Source organism: Globicephala melas, chromosome 3, assembly GCF_963455315.2.
Source record: "Globicephala melas chromosome 3, mGloMel1.2, whole genome shotgun sequence".
NCBI classification, from domain to species: Eukaryota; Metazoa; Chordata; class Mammalia; order Artiodactyla; family Delphinidae; genus Globicephala; species Globicephala melas.
The window spans coordinates 162430270-162451374 of NC_083316.1; the positions used below are offsets into that span (position 1 = coordinate 162430270).

Genomic DNA, 21105 nt, shown 5'->3' on the forward strand with positions numbered 1-21105 from the left:
ATAGAATGGATTGGAGATTCTTAGCTTGGGGCTCAAGGATGGGCTTGGATTGGGCTCTATTTCTAGCGAGGGTGTCCGCAGCCCCCATAAACTCTACCAAGGGACCTGTGATCCCTCCATCCCGCAAAGCATCAAAACTTGACCCGCCGCCCAAAGAGGCTGAATTTCTCGTCACACAGCCCAGAGGGAGGCGGGGCTGAGGGGCTGCCCGGGGATCCCGCCGCTCTGTCTCGCTCCCGGGCCGAGCAGTGTTGATTGTCCCCTCGCGGCGCCCGGAAGCGACCCTCAGTAAACAAAGCCTTGTGTGGGCGCAGCCCCAGCTGCCCGGGGAGCGCTGTCCAGCCCTAGTGGGGCGGGGGAGGAATGTTGTGAATGAACCCAGGACCCGCCCCGAAACTCCGCTTAAGGCCGGCGCCGGTGGTCTCCTCCCACTGTGATTGGTCTCCGGCGTCCCGTGATTGACAGCGCTGCTCGCTGAGCGCCCTGACTGAGTAGTCCCGAAAAGACAGGCAGTGCATACAACGAATGAACAGCAGCAACTTGGAGACGGATCTGGCGGTGCAGCCAATGGCGGAGGAGGGCCTCGGAGGCCGAAGGGGGGCCAATGGGGACGGGCGGTGGGGGCGGGACGACGGCCGAGGATAAAGCGGAGGCCGAGGCAGCTTCATTGTTGTGAAGGGTCTTAAAGGGGCCGCATCACCCCGCCGGCCCGGGGGTGGGTGCGGAGCGAGTACCGGGGCGGCCGAGCGCGGACGAAGGACAGGAAGGCGGGCAGGGGTCGCGGGAGACGGTGAGGCGGAGTAGGCGTCGGACCGACCCCCCCCTACACACAGGCCCCGCCCCGGCCCCGGCCAGGCCGGATGGACCCCCCCGCGGCCAAGCGGAGCCGGGACGGCCCCGCGGGACCGGAGGAGCGCGACGCCGGGGCCGGGGCAGTGCGCGGCCGGGGCCGACCCGAAGCGCTGCTGGACCTCAGCGCCAAGCGAGTAGCCGAGAGCTGGGCCTTCGAGCAGGTGACCGAGGAGTACGGTGGGGAGGGACCCACTCCCAGCCCCGTCCCCGACATACCTTCTCCCCCTGTCCAGATTCCAGCCTCCGGACCTGCCTCCATCGGAGACACCCCCAGAGATCTCCTCCAAGATCCTTAACTCTGCCCGAGACATCCCCTCATCCTCCCATTTCACTCCTTCAAACCCTATGACCCACCCCCATCCCTTTCCCAGCAGCTCTGCCCTTCAGCCCACAAGACCCAGGGGTTCCCTCAGTGCCCCAGATCCCAACTCGGGACACTTTTTCTCCTCCTGCCCCATGGTCCTCTCACAACCCTGGGTACCTCTCTTTTCCCACCTTATCCTCATCTCCCAATTAGGGCACCCCATTCAATCCTCACTCCTCTCTCCAACTCCTACAACCTGCCCCCACTTGGGAACAGAGCAGATCTCAGCACCTAGAGACTCCAGATCTCTGTCCTACACCCCCAGTAGAGGACTCCCCCACTTATATAGATCCCGGCCCCAAGACACCCCTTTCTGTCTCCAATCCCTGCCTCCAGCCTCCAGAACCTACCTGTCCCATGGGGACCCCCTTCTTCTCCTGCAGATCCTTCCCGCAGGCACTAACACTCACACACCCCTCAGTAATTCTGGAACTACCTCCCACCTGGGGCTGCCCAGCCCCTCCTGGCTGGCTGCAGAGATTACTCCATCGTCAGAGTCCCCCCTCCCCATTACCCCATGCTCACTCTCCCCTTGCCCCGCAGCCATCTCAGTCCTTCCAGAGTTTGGCAGCAGGTGTGGGGCCTGGGTTTCGGTACCTGGACAGGTGCACCTGGAATCCTGCCCCTATAACTTCTGGGGGGCCCTGCCAGGATGCCCCAGGGCTGGGCAAAGTCCCCTTTCCCAGCCTCAGTGTGGGTCCCCACGGAGCTGGGTTGTGGCCAGGACCTGAGCAAGCCTTCCTTGGCCCCCACAGGCTCTGTCCTCTGTTTGGCCTTGGGGGGCTTTCTTTGCTCCCTGGCCTCTCCAGAGTGAGTCTGCTGCGACTGATGGGTCTGGGCCAAGTGTGGATGGGGCGGGCTCTGATTCATGGCCTGGAAAATCCCTCCTTAGTCATCTGCCAACTGTCCCCGAGGCCTGGGCCAGTCACTGGTCCTCCCACTTCCCTTTCAAACCTAGGACAGGGGGCTCTGAAAGGTCCCTGCCCCTTCATTGTGTGTGAGACCCCCCCAGAGTAATCCTAAAACCTTCTCCAGGGCTCCCATGTACCTGCCCTGGGCAGGTCTGGCCCTAGGAAAGCTCTTGCCCTGCAGAAACTCACGGAGTCCTCTGCAGCCTTTTGGGAGTTGTTCTCCTTCTTTGAGGAAACTGGGGCACAGAGAGGTTGAGAAACTTGCCCAAGGACACTCAGCCAGTGAGTAGCAAGCCTGGATTGGAACGCAGGCTCAACCAGATCAGTTCATTGCCCAAAGCCCCCAGGGGTGAGCAGGACACCCCTCCCTTCCTGAGAACCCTTAGCAGCTGGAGCAGAGAGCCTGTCTTGGGAGCTGGAGCTCACCAGCTGTGGGACCCTGAACAAGTGAATTCACTCCGCCTCTGAGCCTCAGATTCCCCAGGCTGCAAAAATACTGGGTTGTTGCTATGAGAATTAAGGGAAATCGCACACATAAAGCATTTAGCACAATGTAGGCTAAGAACATGTAGGCCTGATCACTGGTCTTCTTATCACATTTGTCTTCCTTCCTCGTCCCCCCTCAAAGCCTGAGAGGTGAGACTACCTTACATTAGGACCCTGAGACCTGACATCCAGGAGGGAAGCCGCAGAAAGTTCCAGAACACTAACAATAGGCCAGGTGTTATTGTAAGCGCTGTACATATATTAGTGCATATGTAATATTCATGACACCCAGAAGGCGGGTGCTCTTAACATCTTCTTACACTCGAGAAAAAACGAAGCTCAGAGAGGCAAAGTGACTTGCCCAAGGTCATACTACTTGTAAGCAGCAAAGCCAGGATTCAAGCGCCAGGGTTTCTAACACACCGGGCCTTCCCACAGGTTGAGGAGCGGTTCTCCCGGGTGCCAGAGCCGGTCCAGAAACGCATCGTGTTCTGGTCGTTTCCACGCAGCGAGCGGGAGATATGCATGTACTCATCACTGGGCTACCAGCCCCCGGAGGGCGAGCACGATGCCCGGGTGCCCTTCACCCGTGGACTGCATCTGCTACAGAGCGGGGCCGTAGATCGTGTGCTGCAAGTGGGTAAGTGCCTGCCCCCTACCCCTGCCAGGGAGTCCATGGAGGGCTGGGGGAGGTTCCAAATGTCAGGCTTTGATGCCCAGGGAGGGTTGTACAAGATATTATGAGCTCAAGATCAGGGATCTGCCTTGACCTCAGTCAGCTTAGTTGAGGCATAGGGGTAGAGGTGGTAGGATAGTGGGGAGAGCAGGGAAGAAGGCAGGGCCGAGGCAGTGGGTTTTTTTTGTTTTTGTTTTGCGGTACGCGGGCCTCTCACTGTTGGGGCCTCTCCCGTTGCGGAGCACAGGCTCCAGACGCGCAGACTCAGCGGCCATGGCTCACGGGCCCAGCCGCTCCGCGGCATGTGGGATCTTCCCGGACTGGGGCACGAGCCCGTGTCCCCTGCATCGGCAGGCGGACTCTCAACCACTGCGCCACCAGGGAAGCCCGAGGCAGTGGTTTTGAGGAGCGATTGTAAACCAGAAGGGAGAGGAGGTTCCAGACCTCAGAAAGAGGGACCCAGGGATGCTCTGGGTCCAAGGTTTAGAGCCAGAGGTAAGGATGATCCTAGACCTCGGGCTGCAGCGTCCTCGGTGAGAGTGGCTCAGTGATGAGCGACAGTCTTGGACGTCAGGCAGAAAGACTGAGGTGGAGGTTGGGTTCAGAGGTTTAGGAATGGTCTCAGACCTAAGGCAACGAGGCTTCCGTGGGGTCTAGGGTGGAAGCTGGGGATCATCTGTGAGGAGTGGTCTTAAACCCCAGGCAGCAGGGTCCAGGTGAGGGGAAGGGATGGAGGTTTAGAGCTAGCGACGAAAGATGATTCTAGACCTCAGGCAGCAGGGCTGAGAAGGGAACCAGTAGAGGCTGAGCCAGAAGGCAGGTGAGCCCTGGAATGCCATACCTCCCATGGGGGCAGGTCATGGCTCCCAGCTGGAGGCAGGGGCTCAGCCAAGATGACCCTCTCTGAACCCTGTCAGCCCGGGGGCCCCTTGCCTGGACATGACCCAGCTGGCCATAGGCTCGGCCACCTCCAGCCGGTATGAGGAAGCCGCCGTCTCCCTGCATGACGCAGCCAGGGCCAGCTGGGGCCTGAGCTGCCCAACCAGTCGGATGAGCCTGGCATCTGGGCTCCCCAGGGGCCAGGGAGGGGTGGGGGGTGATGGGGTGACCTGGCCCCTGGCCGGCCACTTCAAACCCTCGCCCCCCAAGTATCTTTGGTATCTTCCCAGGAAGTGACAGGGCACCTGGAGCCTGGGCTGTATCCATGATTACCCAAGGGCTAAGAAAATCATCTTCAACAGCATTGCTGTAATAATATTATTCAGAATTAGAAGAAGAACAAACATTTATTTAGCACTTACTATCTGCCAACAGTGTTCTAAGCACTTGCCAATATTAACCCATTTCATCCTCATTACAAACACATGAGGAGGATGTTACTATTTGTTCCCATTTCACAGATGTGGACACTGAGGCACAGCAAGGTTAAGTGACTTGTGCTAGGTTACTCAGCTGGGATTTGCACCTGGTCTTGCTGTGCACCATGGGAAAGATTACCCATCTCTGGGGTGACACAGCAGTGACAATTTGGTTTTGGTCTTAGGGTTCCACCTGAGCGGAAATATCCGGGAGCCAGGGGGCCCTGGAGAGCCCGAGCGCCTTTACCATGTCTCCATCAGCTTTGACCGCTGCAAGATCACATCCGTGAGCTGCGGCTGCGACAACCGAGACCTCTTCTACTGTGCTCACGTGGTGGCCCTGTCGCTGTATCGCATTCGGCATGCCCGCCAGGTGGAGCTGCGGCTACCCATCTCCGAGACACTCTCCCAGATGAACCGGGATCAGCTGCAGAAGTTCGTGCAGTACCTCATCAGTGCCCACCACACTGAGGTGCTGCCCACTGCTCAGCGCCTGGCAGACGAGATCCTCCTGCTGGGCTCCGAGATCAACCTGGTGCATGGTAAGGGCGCCCCAAGGTCTGATGGGGCAGTGAGGCCCCAGCTCACAGCCATCTCGCTTGCTGTGCCACAGGCATTTGTCACAGCATCCAGAGGTACCCCTGACTGTGGAATTCCCTTGTGGTCCAGTGGTTAGCACTCAGTGCTTTCACAGCTGCAGCCCACGTTCAATCCCTGGTTGGGGAACTAAGATCCCCTAAGCCACGTGGTGTGGCCAAAAAAACCCCAGAGGTACCCTTGATCCATGAGCAGGGGTGGGGGAGCACCACTGCATGAGGTCAAGATCACACACCTCAGCAATTATACTCCCATAAAGATGTTATAAAAAAAAAAAGGATCACACACCTCAGTAAGTGGCAGATCCTGGATTTGATCTGGCCCTGGGCAGATGAATGGTCAAGAAATCAGCCAGTGGGAAGATCCAGCCCCAGGGTGGGGGTGTCTCAAGATCACAGGAGCAGGCCTGAGTATGGGTGTGTGGAGGTCATAAGGAGTATGTGTGGACATTAGTGGGTGTCAGAAGTGGGATAGGGTAGGAGATAGACCAGGAGGTGTTATGAGTTCTGGGGTGGTTTGGAGCTACAAGTGTTGCTTAACTATAATGATGGAAGGATGGAGTAGGATGGTGGGTGAGTAGACGGATGCATAGTGGGTGGAGGCATGAATGGATATTTGAGGGTGGCTATGGGTGGATATAGAAGGTGTTCATGATGGGGTGTTGGGGTGAACTGTTGGTGTGGAAAAATGGATGGAATGAGTGGATGGGTGATTTACTAGGATGGTAGGTGAATAGGGAGTTGGTGGTAATTGGTGGTAGGGTAGGATGGGATGGGCTTTGATTGGGGAGTTTGAGGTAGTGGACAGATGGGGTTGGTGGAAGACTGGAAGGACCAAGGGGTGCAAGGATTGAGGGTGAGTTGATGCGTGCATGAATGTTCTTATGTGAGGACTAACATGGTAGATGGATCAAGTAGGTGGGTGTTTTATGTAGGATGTGTGGATGGACCAATGGGCTGGTGGGTGTTTGGGGAGATACATATGAAGGGTGGTTGGTGGGGAAAGAATAGATGGAAAGTTTGGCTTCATTGGATGGATGGATAGCAGAGTTGTGTAGGTCAGTGGATGAATAGGTCAGTGGGTATTTTGAGTGGTTAGTACAGATGAGTTGGAAAGACAAATAGGGGTGGGTAGGTGGATGGATGGACTGGTGGGATGGGTATATAGATGTGAGTAGGTGGGAGTTATGGGCAGGGTGGATGATGGTCTAATGGGGTAGGTAGGTGTGCTAAGGGTTATGACGTGTGGATGGAAAGATGCATGGCATGGCATGGGGGTGTGGACAGATGGTTGAGTGGTTTAAATGGATGGGTAGGTGATGTTTGGGGTAAGATGATGGGTGGATGGATGGATGGGTTTTCAGGTGGGATGGAGGGAATTCTGGGATGGTTTGGGTGATTTGAAGGACTGGATGACAGACACCCCCTCCCCCCAGCCCCAGCCTCAGCCGTCCCTCCCTCCCCACAGGTGCCCCAGACCCCACGGCGGGCGCGGGCATCGAGGACGCCAACTGCTGGCACCTGGACGAGGAGCAGATCCAGGAGCAGGTGAAGCAGCTGCTTTCCAACGGCGGCTATTATGGCGCCAGCCAGCAGCTGCGCTCCATGTTCTGCAAGGTGCTGGCTGGGCGGGTACAGGGGGGCGGGACTAGACTGCTGGGTGCCGGAGCCCCGCCCCTCCTCACCGTTTGGTCCGGCGCAGGTGCGGGAGATGCTGCGAATGCGGGACTCCAATGGCGCACGCATGCTGATCCTCATGACTGAGCAATTCCTGCAGGATCCGCGCCTGGCCCTGTGGCGGCAACAGGGTGCCGGCATGACGGACAAGTGCCGCCAGCTGTGGGATGAGCTGGGTAAGTCCCAGACCCCGGAGTGCGGCAGGCACCCAGGCTTGCCCACCTGAGATTAGGGTCTTGCCCACCTGAGATTAGGGTCTTGCCCGTGAATCCTTCCTCATTCATTAGCACCGCCAATGTACGAGGCACTGTACTGAGCGCTGGGACTACAGCAAGAAATAACAGAGATTAAATACCTGTCCTCAGAGAGCTGACACCTGGTAGGGCAGACGGACAAGAAACTCCCACAAGCCCATTAGACCAGGGGTCAACACGTTTTCCATAGGGCCAGATAGTTAGTTTTGGCTTTTCAGGCCATTTGGTTTTTGTCGCTGTTAACTCGATTTTATCTGTTGTAGCAGAAAAGCAGCCACAGACACACATAACAAAGTGGGTGTGGTAGCATTCCAATAAAACTGTATTTACAGACACTATTTATTTGAATTTCAAATCATTTTCACAAGTCACAAAATGTTCTTTTTATTTATTCCCCACCCCCTCCACCATTTAAAAGTGTAAAAATAAATCTTAGCTTACGGGCCATTCAAAAGCACGTAGCAGGTTCGATTTTCTCCACGGGTGGTAGTTTGATGACCCCTGTGATAGATGATGATAAGTGCTATAGAAAAAAAATTTTTTTGCAAAAGGAGTCCAGTAGTCTGGGTTTGAGTCCTAACTTCTGGCTTCCCAGCTGTGTGACTTTGAGCAAGTGACTTTACCTCTCTGGACTGTAAAGTGAAGAGATGATGAATTGCACCCTCAGAGGCCAGAGGTGAGGGTTGAGCAGAGACCAGTGCCCAGCACACAGCGGGCACTCCGTACGTGCGTGCTGCTCCTGCTGCATGAACGTTGAGCCTCCCCCGTGCCCACATTTGCTGCCCTCTCTCCCCAGGGGCCCTGTGGGTGTGCATCGTCCTGAGCCCCCACTGCAAACCAGAGGAGCGGACGAGCTGGCTCCAGATGCTTACCAAGTGGGACAAGCTGGACGTGTGCCCCCTGGAAGAAGGCAACTACTCTTTTGATGGGCCCAGCCTGCAGCCCACCGTAGCCCTCAGCCCAGGTAGGAAAGAGGTCCCCGCCACTCCCCCCAACAAACCGTCACTACCTCCTGTGGCCCAGCCACCCCATCATGGCGCTCTGGGGGAAAATGGAGGCAGGGCAGGGGGGACCAGCCCTTGCCTGCCTCCCAGCCAGGAGGGAGTGCCCAGGGCAGGGGCAGCAGGCAGCCCGAGGGACAGCGATGTGAAATACTTAAGATGCCTATAGTTCTGGGCTGGTCTCTTGACTCAGTCTCCTTCTGGCCATGGAGGTAGGAATCGGGCAGGGGGTAGGGGAAACAGATAGAAAAGGAAACAGGTATTGAGAAGAGAGAGACAAGTAAAGAGAGGCAGAGATGGAGGGAGAGAGGGAGAGAGAAAGATAGAGAAGGAGAGGAAAAACTGGAGTGTGGAGGGAGAAAGATGGACAGAGAGTCACAGTTGTTCAAGATCAGTTGTCCATTCATATGAAGGAATATCTCCACTGACACACACACACACACACACACACACACGCCTTTAAAAGGCTGCTGGAAGGATTTGGGGAGATAACACACACTCATCGCTGCACCTGGAGCCTAGCACCAAGCTGGCACTCAGTGGGGCAGAGCTGACCAGCACCTGACTGCTAGGGCCCCCCTCATGGGGCTGCATTTGGGCGCCTCTCCCACAGGCCCAGAGGAGGAGGAGGAGGAGGAGGAGGTGGAGGCTGCAGGTTCCCGCCACACCGTGTTTGGCCGCGCCCTGCAGGCTGGGTCGCTGCACTGGAGTGACGCCCACCTGCAGAGGATCCTGGCCAGCGACTCCTACGGCCCCAGCCTCACAAGCAACGGGGGTGGTGACAAGCCAACCTTTGACCCCCAGGGCCGCCCACTCTGGCTGGGCGAGCCCTTCCCCACTGCCTGTGCACGTGTGGACACCCTGAGGGCCCACGGATACCCCCGCCAGGCCCTGCGACTGGCAGGCGCCATAGTCAACACACTCCGGCTGCAGCGGCGACATCAGCTTGAGACCTACAAGCAGCAGAAAAAAGGTGGGCACCAACATTATCATCGTGTCCTGGGGCTGCAGACACAAATGCCAACAGCTGGGGGCGGTGGCAACCTGGAGAGTCCGTGGGTACAGCAGGAAAACAGACCACTCCAGGTGTCTTGAGCAGAAAATATCTAATGCAGGGGATTGAGGATTCTCAAAACCACTGGAAGGGCCGCAGGACTGAAAGCCAGGGAAGCCCCTGCTTGGCTTCACGCACTTGAACTTCAGAAGCGCACGAGGTTCAGCAGGCTGTAGCCCTCCCAGGGGGGCAGGGCAGTTCCCAAGAGGACAACCCAGAACCTGCTGGCAAACCTCATGTCTGTGCCCTGCAGACAGCCGCACACCTGCTCACAGCTACTGCAGGAGAGTAATGGCCTCATTCTCTCCCACCTTCCACACCTCACACAAAGAAGTCTGGGAAATGTAGTTTCTATAGATTTAGCCACGTGCCTTTCAGGAACATGGACCCCGTGTGGCCAGATCTTCTGATTTTTCAAGAGAAGCCAGAAGTCCAGATAATCTAATGTGGAATTTACTGATTTTTTTCAATATGGGCAACAATTTGAAAATTGTATTAAGAAAAACAAAAGCTCACACTGTGTTGGCCCAAAAATGGACACGTTTGTGGACTAGATATGGGGGGACAGGAGAGAGGCTACCAGTTGTGTTCTCTGGGTGATGGAGTTGAGTTGATGGGTCAGTTACCAGGAAATTGAATACAGGGTGTAATGGGGGAGAAATGGGGGCATTGGGATCTGAGCAGACCCCTGACCTAGCCTCAAGGCATAGGGTTAGCCCCCCCAGAGGAGGTGAGAGCTAAGCTGAGATCTTAAGGATGTTTAGGAGTTTCCCAGGAGAAGAGGAGGGAGCCACAATGTTCCAGTTAGAAGGAACAGCACGGGCAGGAGCCCAGAGGCAAGGGAGAGCACGGCTTGTGGCAGGAGATTGGAGGATGGGCTTCCAGGTGGGGTGGGTGACCACCCCAGGGAAACTTTCCTATCAGTCCTTGGGAGCCCTGAAAGCTGGCTGGGCCTGAGAGAGGTGGGAAGGATCATGGGTTATAAGGAGGGGAACGACACTGGTTGGATGTTCTAGAAAGCACCCAGTTTAGCCAGGCCTGGGTCTGGGTGTGGGACAGGAGGCCAGGGCCGTGGAGGTGAGAGCTGCTGCAGAGCTCAAGGGGCAGAGAAAAGGGTGCTGGGTGGGCAGATGGTGCGTGGGCACTGGGAGGTTGGGCTTGGGGTTCAGGGAGAGGAAGCCCCCCCCGGGGGCTTGGTGGAGGGGGGCTGGGCATTGAGCCTTCTCTTCCTACCTGCAGAGCTACTGCAGAAAGGCTCCACCTGCATCACCAACATGGAAGGATGGGTGGGCCACCCCCTGGACCCCATTGGCTGCCTCTGCAGGGCACTCTTGGAGGCCTGTCACCTAGAGGAGGAGACCCTTGCCATTTACCCAGGTACCCACACGGGGGGCCCCTTGAGGAGGTGGGAAAATCACCACCTCTTGGCCATGCCCTCTTGCCCAGTACCCCTAGAAAGTGAGGCCACGCCCTTACACTTGGCCACACCCCTCGGCCAGTGCCAGGTGCCAAGAGGCTTAGCTTCTGGAAGTGAGGCCACCGTAGGCCTATCTGCTGTTGGAAGGTGGGCCCCACCCCCTGGTGTGTGCGGAAGCAGCTGGGCTCTCCCTAAACCTCCCCCCACACCCCACACACAGTGTCCGTGTTTAAGGTCAAGGACCACTGGAGTCCCAGGAAAAGGGGTTCCCCTCTAGCTGCCCTGGTGTCCTTCTCGCACAGAATCAGGCCCTGAGAAGCGGAAGGTGGCCTACCAGCACGTCCCAGTGCCCGGGAGCCCTGGGGAGTCCTACTTGGCAATGGCGCTAGAGGTGGCACTGCTGGGCCTGGGACAGCAGCGGGCCCTGCCCGAGGGGCTGTATGCCCAGGACAAGGTGGTACGCAACGAGGAGCAGCTGCTGGCCCTGCTGGAGGAGGTGGAGCTGGACGAGCGGCTGGTGCAGGTGCTGCGCAAGCAGGCGGGACAGCTGCTGGAAGGTGAGGCCCCACTGCTAGCCTGGCCGTTCCTGAAAGATAGGGTCCTGCCTCTGTACTGTAGTGGCCTGGTTGTTGCTGGATCGGGAGACCCCGCCCCTAGCTCCACCTCCTTGTCCTTACTGCCTTTCCATACCTTGGTAGTTCCTAAAAGGTGAGCTCCAGACCTTGGCCCCGCCCCCAGCAGTGCTGGCAGCCAATAACGGCTTCGAGTGATGAGGCCCCCCCCACCCCCTGCCCACTTTGGAGCCAATGAGCCTAGTCGCTGGTGCCCAGCTAGACTTTGATTGGCTCTGCCCACGGTCCTGCCTTGTGAGGCCCCTCCCCTACTGCAAAAGGAAGCTGGCTTGGCCACACCCCTGGAGCAGGTGCAGCCCCACCTCCACCCTCTGGCCCCACCCTGCATCTGAGTCCTGCCCCCTACCCAGGGGTGCCCAGGGTCTCTTTTCTGTGAATTTTCCAGTGCTTGTCTCAATCTTAGTCCTGTGCTCCTACCCCCGGGACCTCTCTAGCCCCAGCCACTCTATCCTGAGTCTGCCCATCCCACACTCAGAGCCTGGGGTGTGGGGAGACCTGGGGAGGGGCCGTGCAAGCCCACACCCTGAGGCTGAGCTCAGGCTGCCCCTGCAGGGGGTCCTTTCAGCGGCTTTGGAGAAGTGCTGTTCCGCGAGAGCGTGCCCATGCACACCTGTGCCCGCTACCTGTTTACTGCACTGCTGCCCTACGACCCCGACCTGGCCTACCGCCTCGCGCTGCGAGCCATGAGGTGAGGAGAGGCAGCTGGGGACTCCCACTGGGCCGGGCAGGATTGGGGAATGGGAGGCTACTGGGAGCCACATCCTTCTGCCTGAACTCACAGCTTGGTTCATTCAAGCTTCCTCATCGAGGCATTCCAGACTGCCCTGTGCTCTTGATTACACACTAGAAATGTCATATTATTTTGAATTTGAGAAATATCCACATGACACAGAATTCAGAGTCCTTTTCTAGGCAGGTTTGTCCCAACTTACCCAAAGCACTCTGGAGGCAAGCAGTGGTACCACTTTCTTATCTATCCTGCAAGAGTCCATATTTCTGCAAACCCATAATCTGAAAATGAAAAGTTGGTTCTCCTTTACTCCATGACACATACCGCACCTATTCTTTGCACCTTGTTTTCACTCAACATTTGCATCTTAAAAGCTATATCCTGTCACATAGCATGTGAACCACTGTAGGGATACACCAGGAAAAAACCAATCTGGAGCTGATAGACATTTACACTGTTTCCAAAAAGATGTTGCAATGAATAACCGGGTTATTTCCCATGTGCAACAGCAAATCATAGAAGCAGAATTTTAAAAGGCCCTGTCTCTAGTGAACCATGTCCAACAAATAAAGTGAAATCTGTCCCCCATCCTCTCATCCTATTCTCCAGAGGCACCTATTAACAATTCGGAGTGCATTTTTCCAGAATATTTGGAAAGAATCGTCTGTTAAGAGCCCTGATTTAGAGAACACTCTTTCATGTGCTCGATTTTTTTCTAAGCCAGTGCCAGCAGATTACAGCCCACAGGCCAAATTTGGCCCGCTGCCTGTTTTTGTGCAGCCCATGAGATAAGAATGGTTTTTGTATTTTGAGATAGTTGGAAAAAAATCAAAACAATATTCTGTGACACGTGAAAAGTGTGTGAAACTCCAATTTCAGCATCCAGAAATAAAGTTTTATCGGCACAGAGCACCATTCACTCATTTCCTTATTGTCTTAGGCTGCTTTTATACAACAGTGACAATTGTGACAGAGACCAAATGGCCCACAAAGCTGAAAATATTGGCTGTCCAGCCCTGTGCAGAAAAAGGTGCTGACCCCCCCCCCGATCTAAATCTGTGACTCACATAGTGAAATAAGTATGTTTACCCCCATTTTACACATAAACAGGCTTAAGGTGTGTCCCGAATTATGGAGCAAAGTCATTTAGATATTTGGAACCAGGACGGTCTTGACTCCTATTCCATGCTATTGATTACATTTAACAGCTTTGAAAAACTTCCTTAGCACAGAATGCATGTAAACAGTGAGCTGCTGAACAAAATATCTTAGGGGGGACGTTGAGTCATTCAACAAACATTTGTTGTTTACCTGCTGTGTGTCAGGCATTGTTCTGGTGCTGGAGAGGCAGTGTCGGTGAACCAAAGAGTCAAAAATTCCTGCCCTCATGGAGCTGACCTTGTAGTTAGGGAGAGACAGTAAATAAATTTTATAGGTAAACTATGCTGTATGTCAGACAGTGACATGCAAGAAAGGGGTGGAAGGAGTTGGGAGTAGGAAGTTGCACTCTCCCATGTGTTGGGCATGTCAGGGAAGAGCTTCTTGAAAAACATTTGAGCAAAGACCTGAAAGAGGTGAGGAGGAGTCACAAGAATGTCTAGGGGAGAGTGTTCCAGGCAGAGGGAATAGTTCGTGCAAAAGCCCTGAGGTAGGGCTGTGCCTGGTGGTATGTGAGGGATGTCAAGGGGAACAGTGACTGTAGCAGAGTGAGCGAGGGGTGGGGCCACATCAGGACACAAATAATCCCCTTACCTCTTTATCAGCCCTTGGTGTGTGAATAGAGCATCATTTATTTAATCAACCCCACAGTGATGGGTATAAACAACACTGCAATGAACATCTTTTTTTTTTAATTTTTATTGGAATATAGTTGATTTACAATGTTGTGTTAGTTTCAGGTGTACAGCAAAGTGAATCAGTTATACATATATCAATACATATATCCACTCTTTTTTGGATTCTTTTCCCATATAGGTCATTACAGAGTACTGAGTAGAGTTCCCTGTGCTATATGGCAGGTCCTTATTTATCTATTTTATGTTGCCGTGAATATCTTGAACATACATCCTCCATCTTTTTGGATGCCCAGAGATTTGCTGGCCTAGGAGGGTAGGCTCTGGCTGAGGCAGGAAGCCTTTCTCTCCTAGAGAGGATGGAGACACCAGCCTTGTCTCAGGGCAGGGCTGCTTCTCTCCTCACCACAGGCTGCCCATACTGGAGACAGCGTTTCCAGCTGGAGAACCTCACGGCAACCCACTGGATTCCATCGTGAGCAACCGCTTCCCCCGCTGGTTCATCCTCGGCCACCTGGAGACCCGCCAGTGTGAACTGGCCTCCGCCATGCTGACCGCCGCCAAGGGTGAGGACAGCGGCTGCCCCCCACTCCCGTCCCCCTGTCCTCCTTTACCTTAGTCCCCTCCCTCCTTTCCCTCATTCCTTCCTGCCTGCTTTTTATCCTTTCACCGTATCCCACCCACAGTTTTCCTTAAGCGCATTCTTTTTTTGGCCACCCCACACAACATGTGGGATCTTAGTTCCCCAACCAGGGATCAAACCCACACCCCCTGCAGTGGAAGCGTGGAGTCTTAACCACGGACTGCCAGGGAAGTCCCTCCTTGAGCGCTTTCTATATGTACCAGGCACTGTCCCAGGTGCTGAGCTTGCAGCAGCGAACAACACTGTCCCAAATCCTGTGCTCCGTAGTGTTCATTCTAGTGAGGGCAGACAGACAATACATAAGGTAAAGAAGACAGTTACGCAGTGAGAGGTAATAAGTGATAAGGAGGGGAATAAAGCAGGTTGACACTTAAGCCAAGACATGACAGTGAAGGTGGAGTCACGCCAGTATCTGGTGTCTTAGCTCAGCTGCCGTAACAAAATACCATAGACTTGGTAGTTTAAACAACAGGAATTTATTTTCTCACAGTTCTAGAGACTGGAAGTTCAAGGTCAGGGTGCCAGCATGGTCAGTTCCTGGTGAGGGCTCTCTTCCGGGCTTACAGACAGCTGCCTTCTCACTGCCTCCTCACATGGCAGAGAAAGGGAGAGCTCTGGTCTTCTCCTCTCCTTATAAGGACACTAATCCCATCCTGGGGATCCTAGCCACATGGCCTCCTCTAAACAAAATTACCTCCCAAAGGTACTGTCACGCTGGAGGGTTAGAGCTTCAATATGTGAATTTTGGGGAGGACACAGTTCAGTCCATAGCATCTGGGAAGAGCATTCCAGGCAGAGGGAACAGCCAGTGCAAAGACCCTGATGCTGGACTGTGCCCGGTTATGTTTGAGGAACAGAGAGGAGGCTGATGTGGCTGGAGCAGAGTAACAGAATTGTAGGATCTGGGCCAATGATAATAATAGTAATAAAAGCTCTCATTTGTGTAACTTTTGCCATGTTAAGGCCTTTACAAGTATAAGCTCACTGCAGCCCCGTGAGACACATACCATTGCATTAGTATTACCCTTTGTACAGATGGGGCAGCCAAGGTACAGAGAGGTGAAGCGACTTGCTCAAGGTCACACAGCTTGTGAGTGGCAGGGATTTGGACCCAGGTATCTGGGTCCAGAATCGGTGCCCTTGACAGTTAGGGGTCCAGTGGGTCCCTGGGTGGCTTCCTCCCACTGTAAAGGAAGGGGCAGAGGAGAGAAAAAGGGGAGTGCCAACAGTGGTCTAGGTCTTCATAGAACCATTGCCAGGTGCCTCACCGTCCACATTCACACATTTGCATATTTGTAGAGGAACCAGTGTGAGCAGGTCAGGCAGCAGCAGGGGCTGGTGCTGGGTATGCCCACGATATCCTCTGTCCCTCCCCCAACCCCAGGAGACCCCAAGTGGCTGCACGCAGTGCTGGGCTCCATCCAGCAGAACATCCACTCTCCAGCCTTGCTCTTCAAGCTGGCGCAGGACGCCTGCAAGACTGCCACGCCGGCCAGTGCACCACCAGACACCACACTGCTGGGCATTGCGCTGGAGCTTGGCCTGCAGGTAACTGGCCGCAGGGAGGATGGGGGCAGGGGGCTGCTGCCTGAGGGCCGGCCAGGTGAGGGCCACTTGGGGGTGGGACCTGAGTGTGAGGTCTGCCTCTAGGGGCGGGGCCTGAGGGTAAGCATCGCCTCTGGGGGCAGGGCCTGGATGTGCGGGGCACCTCTTGGGCAGGTCTACAGAGGAGCAGGGTGAGTGAGTAAGTCCTGAGAGTGAGGGAATGGAGTCACCAGTGAGGGTGGGGCCTATGAATGAGTGACTCAGTAGCAGAGCCTGAAAGTGAGAATCTACTTCCGGGGGTGTGGCTGAGGACAAGGAAAGGGGTCACGGAGCATGCAGGTGAGTGGACTGGCCACAAGAGAGAGCAGAGCCTAAGGGTGCTGGCCTTGGGAGTGGGGCCTGGGGCTGGTGTGCCGTAAGAACCAGGGGTGGGCGGAGCTGAAACCGAAGGGGCAGAACCTGCCTGCAAGGAGCTTTCTTGGGGAAAGGGCCTCTAGGGGACTGCAGCCTAGAAGGAGGGGTCACCGCTGAGGGGCGGGGCTTGGGGATAGTCCTGTGAGTGAAGAGCCGCCTCTGGAGGGTGGGGTCTGTGGTTGAAAGTCATGGAGGCGGGGCCTGCAGGTGAGTGTCCAGGCCATCCTCAGGGGCCGGACGAGGGACAGTGCTGCAAGGGCAAGGCAGAGGCATGGTTGCAGCCTGAGGGGATAGACAGGTATGGGGCTCATGGGGGCGGGGCCTCAGACGGTGGCCAAAGTAAAGTAACAGAATAAGGTACAGATTCGGGTGATACCTTCCCAGGTAGAACTGGCCAGCAAAGGGCTGGCAGGAGGCAGAATTGGCCTCTGAACAACCCCCTGAGGGGGGCGGAGCCGTTGTGGGGCACATGTGGGAGTTGAGATAAGGGTGGTGCTTTAGGCAGGTGACCCACTATTTAGAAGCTTCCGGACAGGACCTGGGGATGGGCCTCAGAAGAGAGGCCAGCAAGGAAGGTGCTTATTGCGGGTGGGACCTGAAGAAGGCGGGACCTGTAGGGCAGGTGCTTTGTTTGGGGCTGCAGGGGGAAATCTGCTGACAGGAAGCATGGAACTTTCCAGAGAGAAGGGACAGGTTGGTTTGTGGTCCCAGGTAGGATCCACGGGGCCTCAGAATAACACCAACACTAGCAGTAATGGCTGGCATCAGCTGAGCACCTTGAAGAAGTAGGCACCGTGCAAAGAGCTTTACCTACATACTTTCACTTAATTCTCACAACGCGATGAGGTGGATACTGTTTTTATCTCCATTTTACAGATGGGGAAGCTGAGGTCCAGAGAGGTGAAGCCCCTTGCCCAGATTGTGTGGCTCATTGATTGAGCCCTTAACTTCCAAGTTTCCCGGGGCCCTTAAGGATCCCCCACCCGCCCCCCTTCCACACGCCAGCCCTGGCTTGGGTGACCCCCTTCTCTACCCCTCCCCATCCCATGCTGCAGGTGATGCAGATGACCCTGAACACCATGACCTGGCGTCGGAGGGAGATGGTGCGCTGGCTGGTCAGCTGTGCCACGGAAGTCGGTGAGAGTCCCCAAGGGGACCCGCCACCCACCTCCCTGTGGAACTGGGCAGGCATGAGGTAGAAGCAGAGCCATTTCCCCGACTCCAGCCTGTGCTCAGGCCTAGGCCAGGAGGGAATGTTGGGAGGGGGGACTGAGCTGGACAAAGACCTGGAGTCTGGCTAGGCTGAAGTGGCTTGGAGAAGGGACAATCCCTCCAATGTCTAGCCCCCACCCCCCAGATCCCACCCAGCCCAGCTGCCCTCTCCTCCCTTGGAAAAGTAAAGTGAAGTTTCTGTCAAGCCAAGAGTGGCGGTAGAGGGGGTACAGCTCTAGCCTTGGCTGGTGGGGATAGTAGGTCGGGGTAAACCCATGCACACAGGGTAACCCCCTGTCCCATTCCTGACCAGTGTCACCCTGTCCTCTCCCACAGGCCTGCAAGCCCTGATGAACATCATGCAGAACTGGTACTCCTTATTCACACCGGTGGAGGCAGCCACTATCGTGGCAGTGACGGGCACCACCCATGCCACGCTGTTGCGGCTGCAGCTGGATGCGCCCCGGCGGGAGGAGCTCTGGGCATGCGCCCGCACCCTGGCCTTACAGTGCGCCATGAAGGACCCGCAGAACTGCGCCCTGCCCGCCCTCACCCTGTGCGAGAAGAACCACGCGGCCTTCGAGGCGGCCTACCAGATCGTGCTGGACGCCGCAGCCGGAGGCCTGGGCCACGCCCACCTCTTCACCGTGGCCCGCTACATGGAGCACCGCGGCCTGCCGCTGCGGGCCTACAAGCTGGCGACGCTGGCCCTGGCGCAGCTCAGCATCGCCTTCAACCAGGACAGCCACCCGGCCGTCAATGACGTGCTCTGGGCCTGCTCGCTCAGCCACTCGCTGGGCCGGCACGAGCTCTCCGCCATCGTTCCCCTCATCATCCGCAGCATCCACTGCGCCCCCATGCTCTCCGATATCCTGCGCCGCTGGACCCTCTCAGCGCCCGGCCTGGGGCCCCTCGGGGCTCGCCGGGCTGCCAAGCCGCTGGGCGCCGACCGGGCACCGCTGTGCCAGCTGCTGGACGCGGCGGTGGCCGCCTACATCACCACCAGCCACTCCCGCTTGACGCACATCAGCCCGCGGCACTACGGCGACTTCATCGAGTTCCTGGGCAAGGCCCGCGAGACCTTCCTGCTGGCGCCCGATGGGCACCTGCAGTTCGCCCAGTTCCTGGAGAACCTCAAACAGACCTACAAGGGCAAGAAGAAGCTCATGCTCCTGGTGCGGGAGCGTTTCGGCTGAGGGGCAGCTGGCAGGCGGTGGGGACATCCGCCTTCGCCCCTGCTTCTGTGGCACCCGCCCTCCATCACGGGCCTCAACACTGGAGGCCTATGTGGCATTTCAGTATTAAGTCAGGGAAGGAGCCCGGCTGCAGCTGGGTGGTCTGGCCTGCCATCCCCTCCAAGCCCAGAAGGAGGTGGGAAGCAGGGGGTCGCATCCTGCCACATGCGTGCCTAGGGCACATGCGTGCCTAGCGAGTGTGCAAGACGCAAGGATCAGAAGCCATACCACCACCCAGAGGCCTGGAAGGGGGTGTGTGCTTGTGCAGCCGGTATGACCCCACCCTGAGCACCCCAAAAGCAATAGGCAAGCTCTCCCTCCCCAAACCCACAGGTCTCCCTTGGGCTGGGGTGGATGAGCTGGGAGGCAGGACTTTCCAGAAACTGGCTCTCAGAGTCAACGTAGCAGACCCTCCCTGCAACCAACTCTGGGTGCCCGGAGGGCTTGCGTTAGGGCATCTAAACTCCTTTTGTACCCTCCCCTCACTGCCTCAGGGGTCCCACCCGCAGGCCTGCGCCCCCTCCAGGCTGCAGAGCTGGGACCAATGGCTCACCCCCACTGAAGGATTTGAAGAGGCTTCAGGCCTCGGCCACATACCTCACCACCCGTCCCGCCAGGACTCCCATTCCCTTGGGTGCCAGCGTCCCAGGGTGGGCTGGGGGCTCATTACTGTCCCTCCCCCTACCTGCTAGTCACTGGACATACAACTCAGGAACCGAGCCAGGCTCACACTGTCCTCCAAACCTGGTGTGTGTGGGGGATCCAAGCGCAGGCAAGCCAGGGACCCCCCCCTTCCCCCTGATCTAGAAAGGAAAGAGGCCAACATCTTAGCATTTTTTGGCCCTCTGTCTCTCCCTTTCTGATCCTCTGCCTCCCTGCTCTGCCCTTCGTCTTACTCCCCCTTCCCATATTTCTCTCCATCTAGCCTGTCTTTCTATTTGCATCCCCAAGTCCCAGCTGCTGTCTCTCTTTGGCCTCCCTTTCCCCCACCTTGGCCCAGGGAGGAGAGTGTCCCACCCCACAATCACCCTCCTCTATCTTTTCTCCTCTTGTAATTAAGTACAAAGATTACCACATTTTGTAACTTTTTTCTATTTATTGAACCATATATTGTATTTCCTTTTTTTTAAAGGTTGAACACAGCTTGTTCTTTTTAATTTTATTTTGAAACTAAGGCATGTTCTGCCCCCACCCGCCCCCGCCGCCGCCATTGTGGCCCCCTGCCAGGGCTTCCTTCCCCCCCCCCCCACAGAAAATCTCCAGCCTCTTCTCTGGGTACAGCTTCAAGTGAGGGGTGCAATGGGAGCCACTGCTGGTTTCCTCCAGTGGTGACAGTATGGATGATAGCAGACAGGGAGAGCGAGCTCACTATGAGCAAGCCGGGGGCTGACACCTGCGCTTTACACCTGTCATCTGTTACAACACCTGTCATAACAGCGCTACGAGTCGGTAGGATTAGCATTCCTATTTTACAGAGGAGAAAACTGAGGCTCCAAAGTTTAAGAAAGGGCACTCAGTTTTAGAAAGCGACAGAGCTAGATTTAGTACCTTGCTGGGGTAGGGCCACAGATTGCTCGCCCCGGGCTGCATGGGCCATGCAGCGGTGGGAATGGCCACTAGGGGGTGCCCTGGCTCCAGCACTAGCTATTGGAGTCAATTGCAAGTTTCTGAGCACGGGACGGTGGTGCGTGTCAGGTGCTGGGTGCAGCTGGGTGGGGAAGACACGCCCCCCAAAGGTGGAAACTCGGCTTAGACAAGGCCTTGGTGGGTGAGGTCAGTGGGGGGGCGTGTCTGGGCTCCTACACCGCGGATGAGGCTCCCAGTCCCCAAATAGAGTGAGGGATCTGGAGGATGGCAACAAGGCCCTTGGTTGCCTTCCTTTACTGGCTTCCTGCCTTTAGAGAGTGACGAACAGAGGGACAGACTGTCTGGGTCACTATCAGGGCCGGGGCAGGCGAGGACAGAGGCTTCCCGGAGGGGCGGGGCTCAGAGCGAGGCTGGGCGGAGGCGGCCGCTAGAGGGCGCCGAGGGTCCGCGCGCAGCAGTAGGCGGGCCTTTGGTGGCGCTGGGCCTGGCGATTGGTTCGTGGCTCCTCCCTGCGCTGGAGGGAACCAGTTGGAGGCGGTCCCACCTCCTGCCCCGCCTCACGTATTCCCGCAGGTATGTGCAGGGAGACCCCCCGCTGACCCGCACGCTCCTTAGTGCCGCCTGGAGGCCTGGGAGGGTAGGAGTGGCAGTTCTGAGCACTCTACATC

At 56.5% G+C, this 21105-nt stretch overlaps 1 protein-coding gene across 3 annotated transcripts; it reads left to right on the forward strand.

Annotated features, from left to right (window-relative positions):
* Window positions 1-642: 642 nt before the first annotated feature.
* On the forward strand, window positions 643-19944 carry ZSWIM4 (zinc finger SWIM-type containing 4). Of its 3 annotated transcripts, none has more exons than XM_030879883.2 (14): window positions 643-1013; window positions 3052-3253; window positions 4833-5189; window positions 6712-6860; window positions 6946-7096; window positions 7971-8138; window positions 8789-9148; window positions 10469-10606; window positions 10949-11203; window positions 11831-11966; window positions 14213-14367; window positions 15829-15992; window positions 17459-17540; window positions 17952-19944. In XM_030879883.2, exons 1-14 carry the CDS (start codon window positions 861-863, stop codon window positions 18809-18811), a joined length of 3330 nt encoding a protein of 1109 aa, XP_030735743.1. In that variant the 5' UTR covers window positions 643-860; the 3' UTR covers window positions 18812-19944. The 3 variants fall into 3 exon arrangements, with proteins under 3 accessions (XP_030735743.1, XP_030735744.1, XP_030735748.1); XM_030879884.2 differs by having other exon boundaries at window positions 6712-6791; XM_030879888.2 differs by having other exon boundaries at window positions 875-1013; window positions 4909-5189.
* The last annotated feature ends 1161 nt before the right edge of the window (window positions 19945-21105 follow it).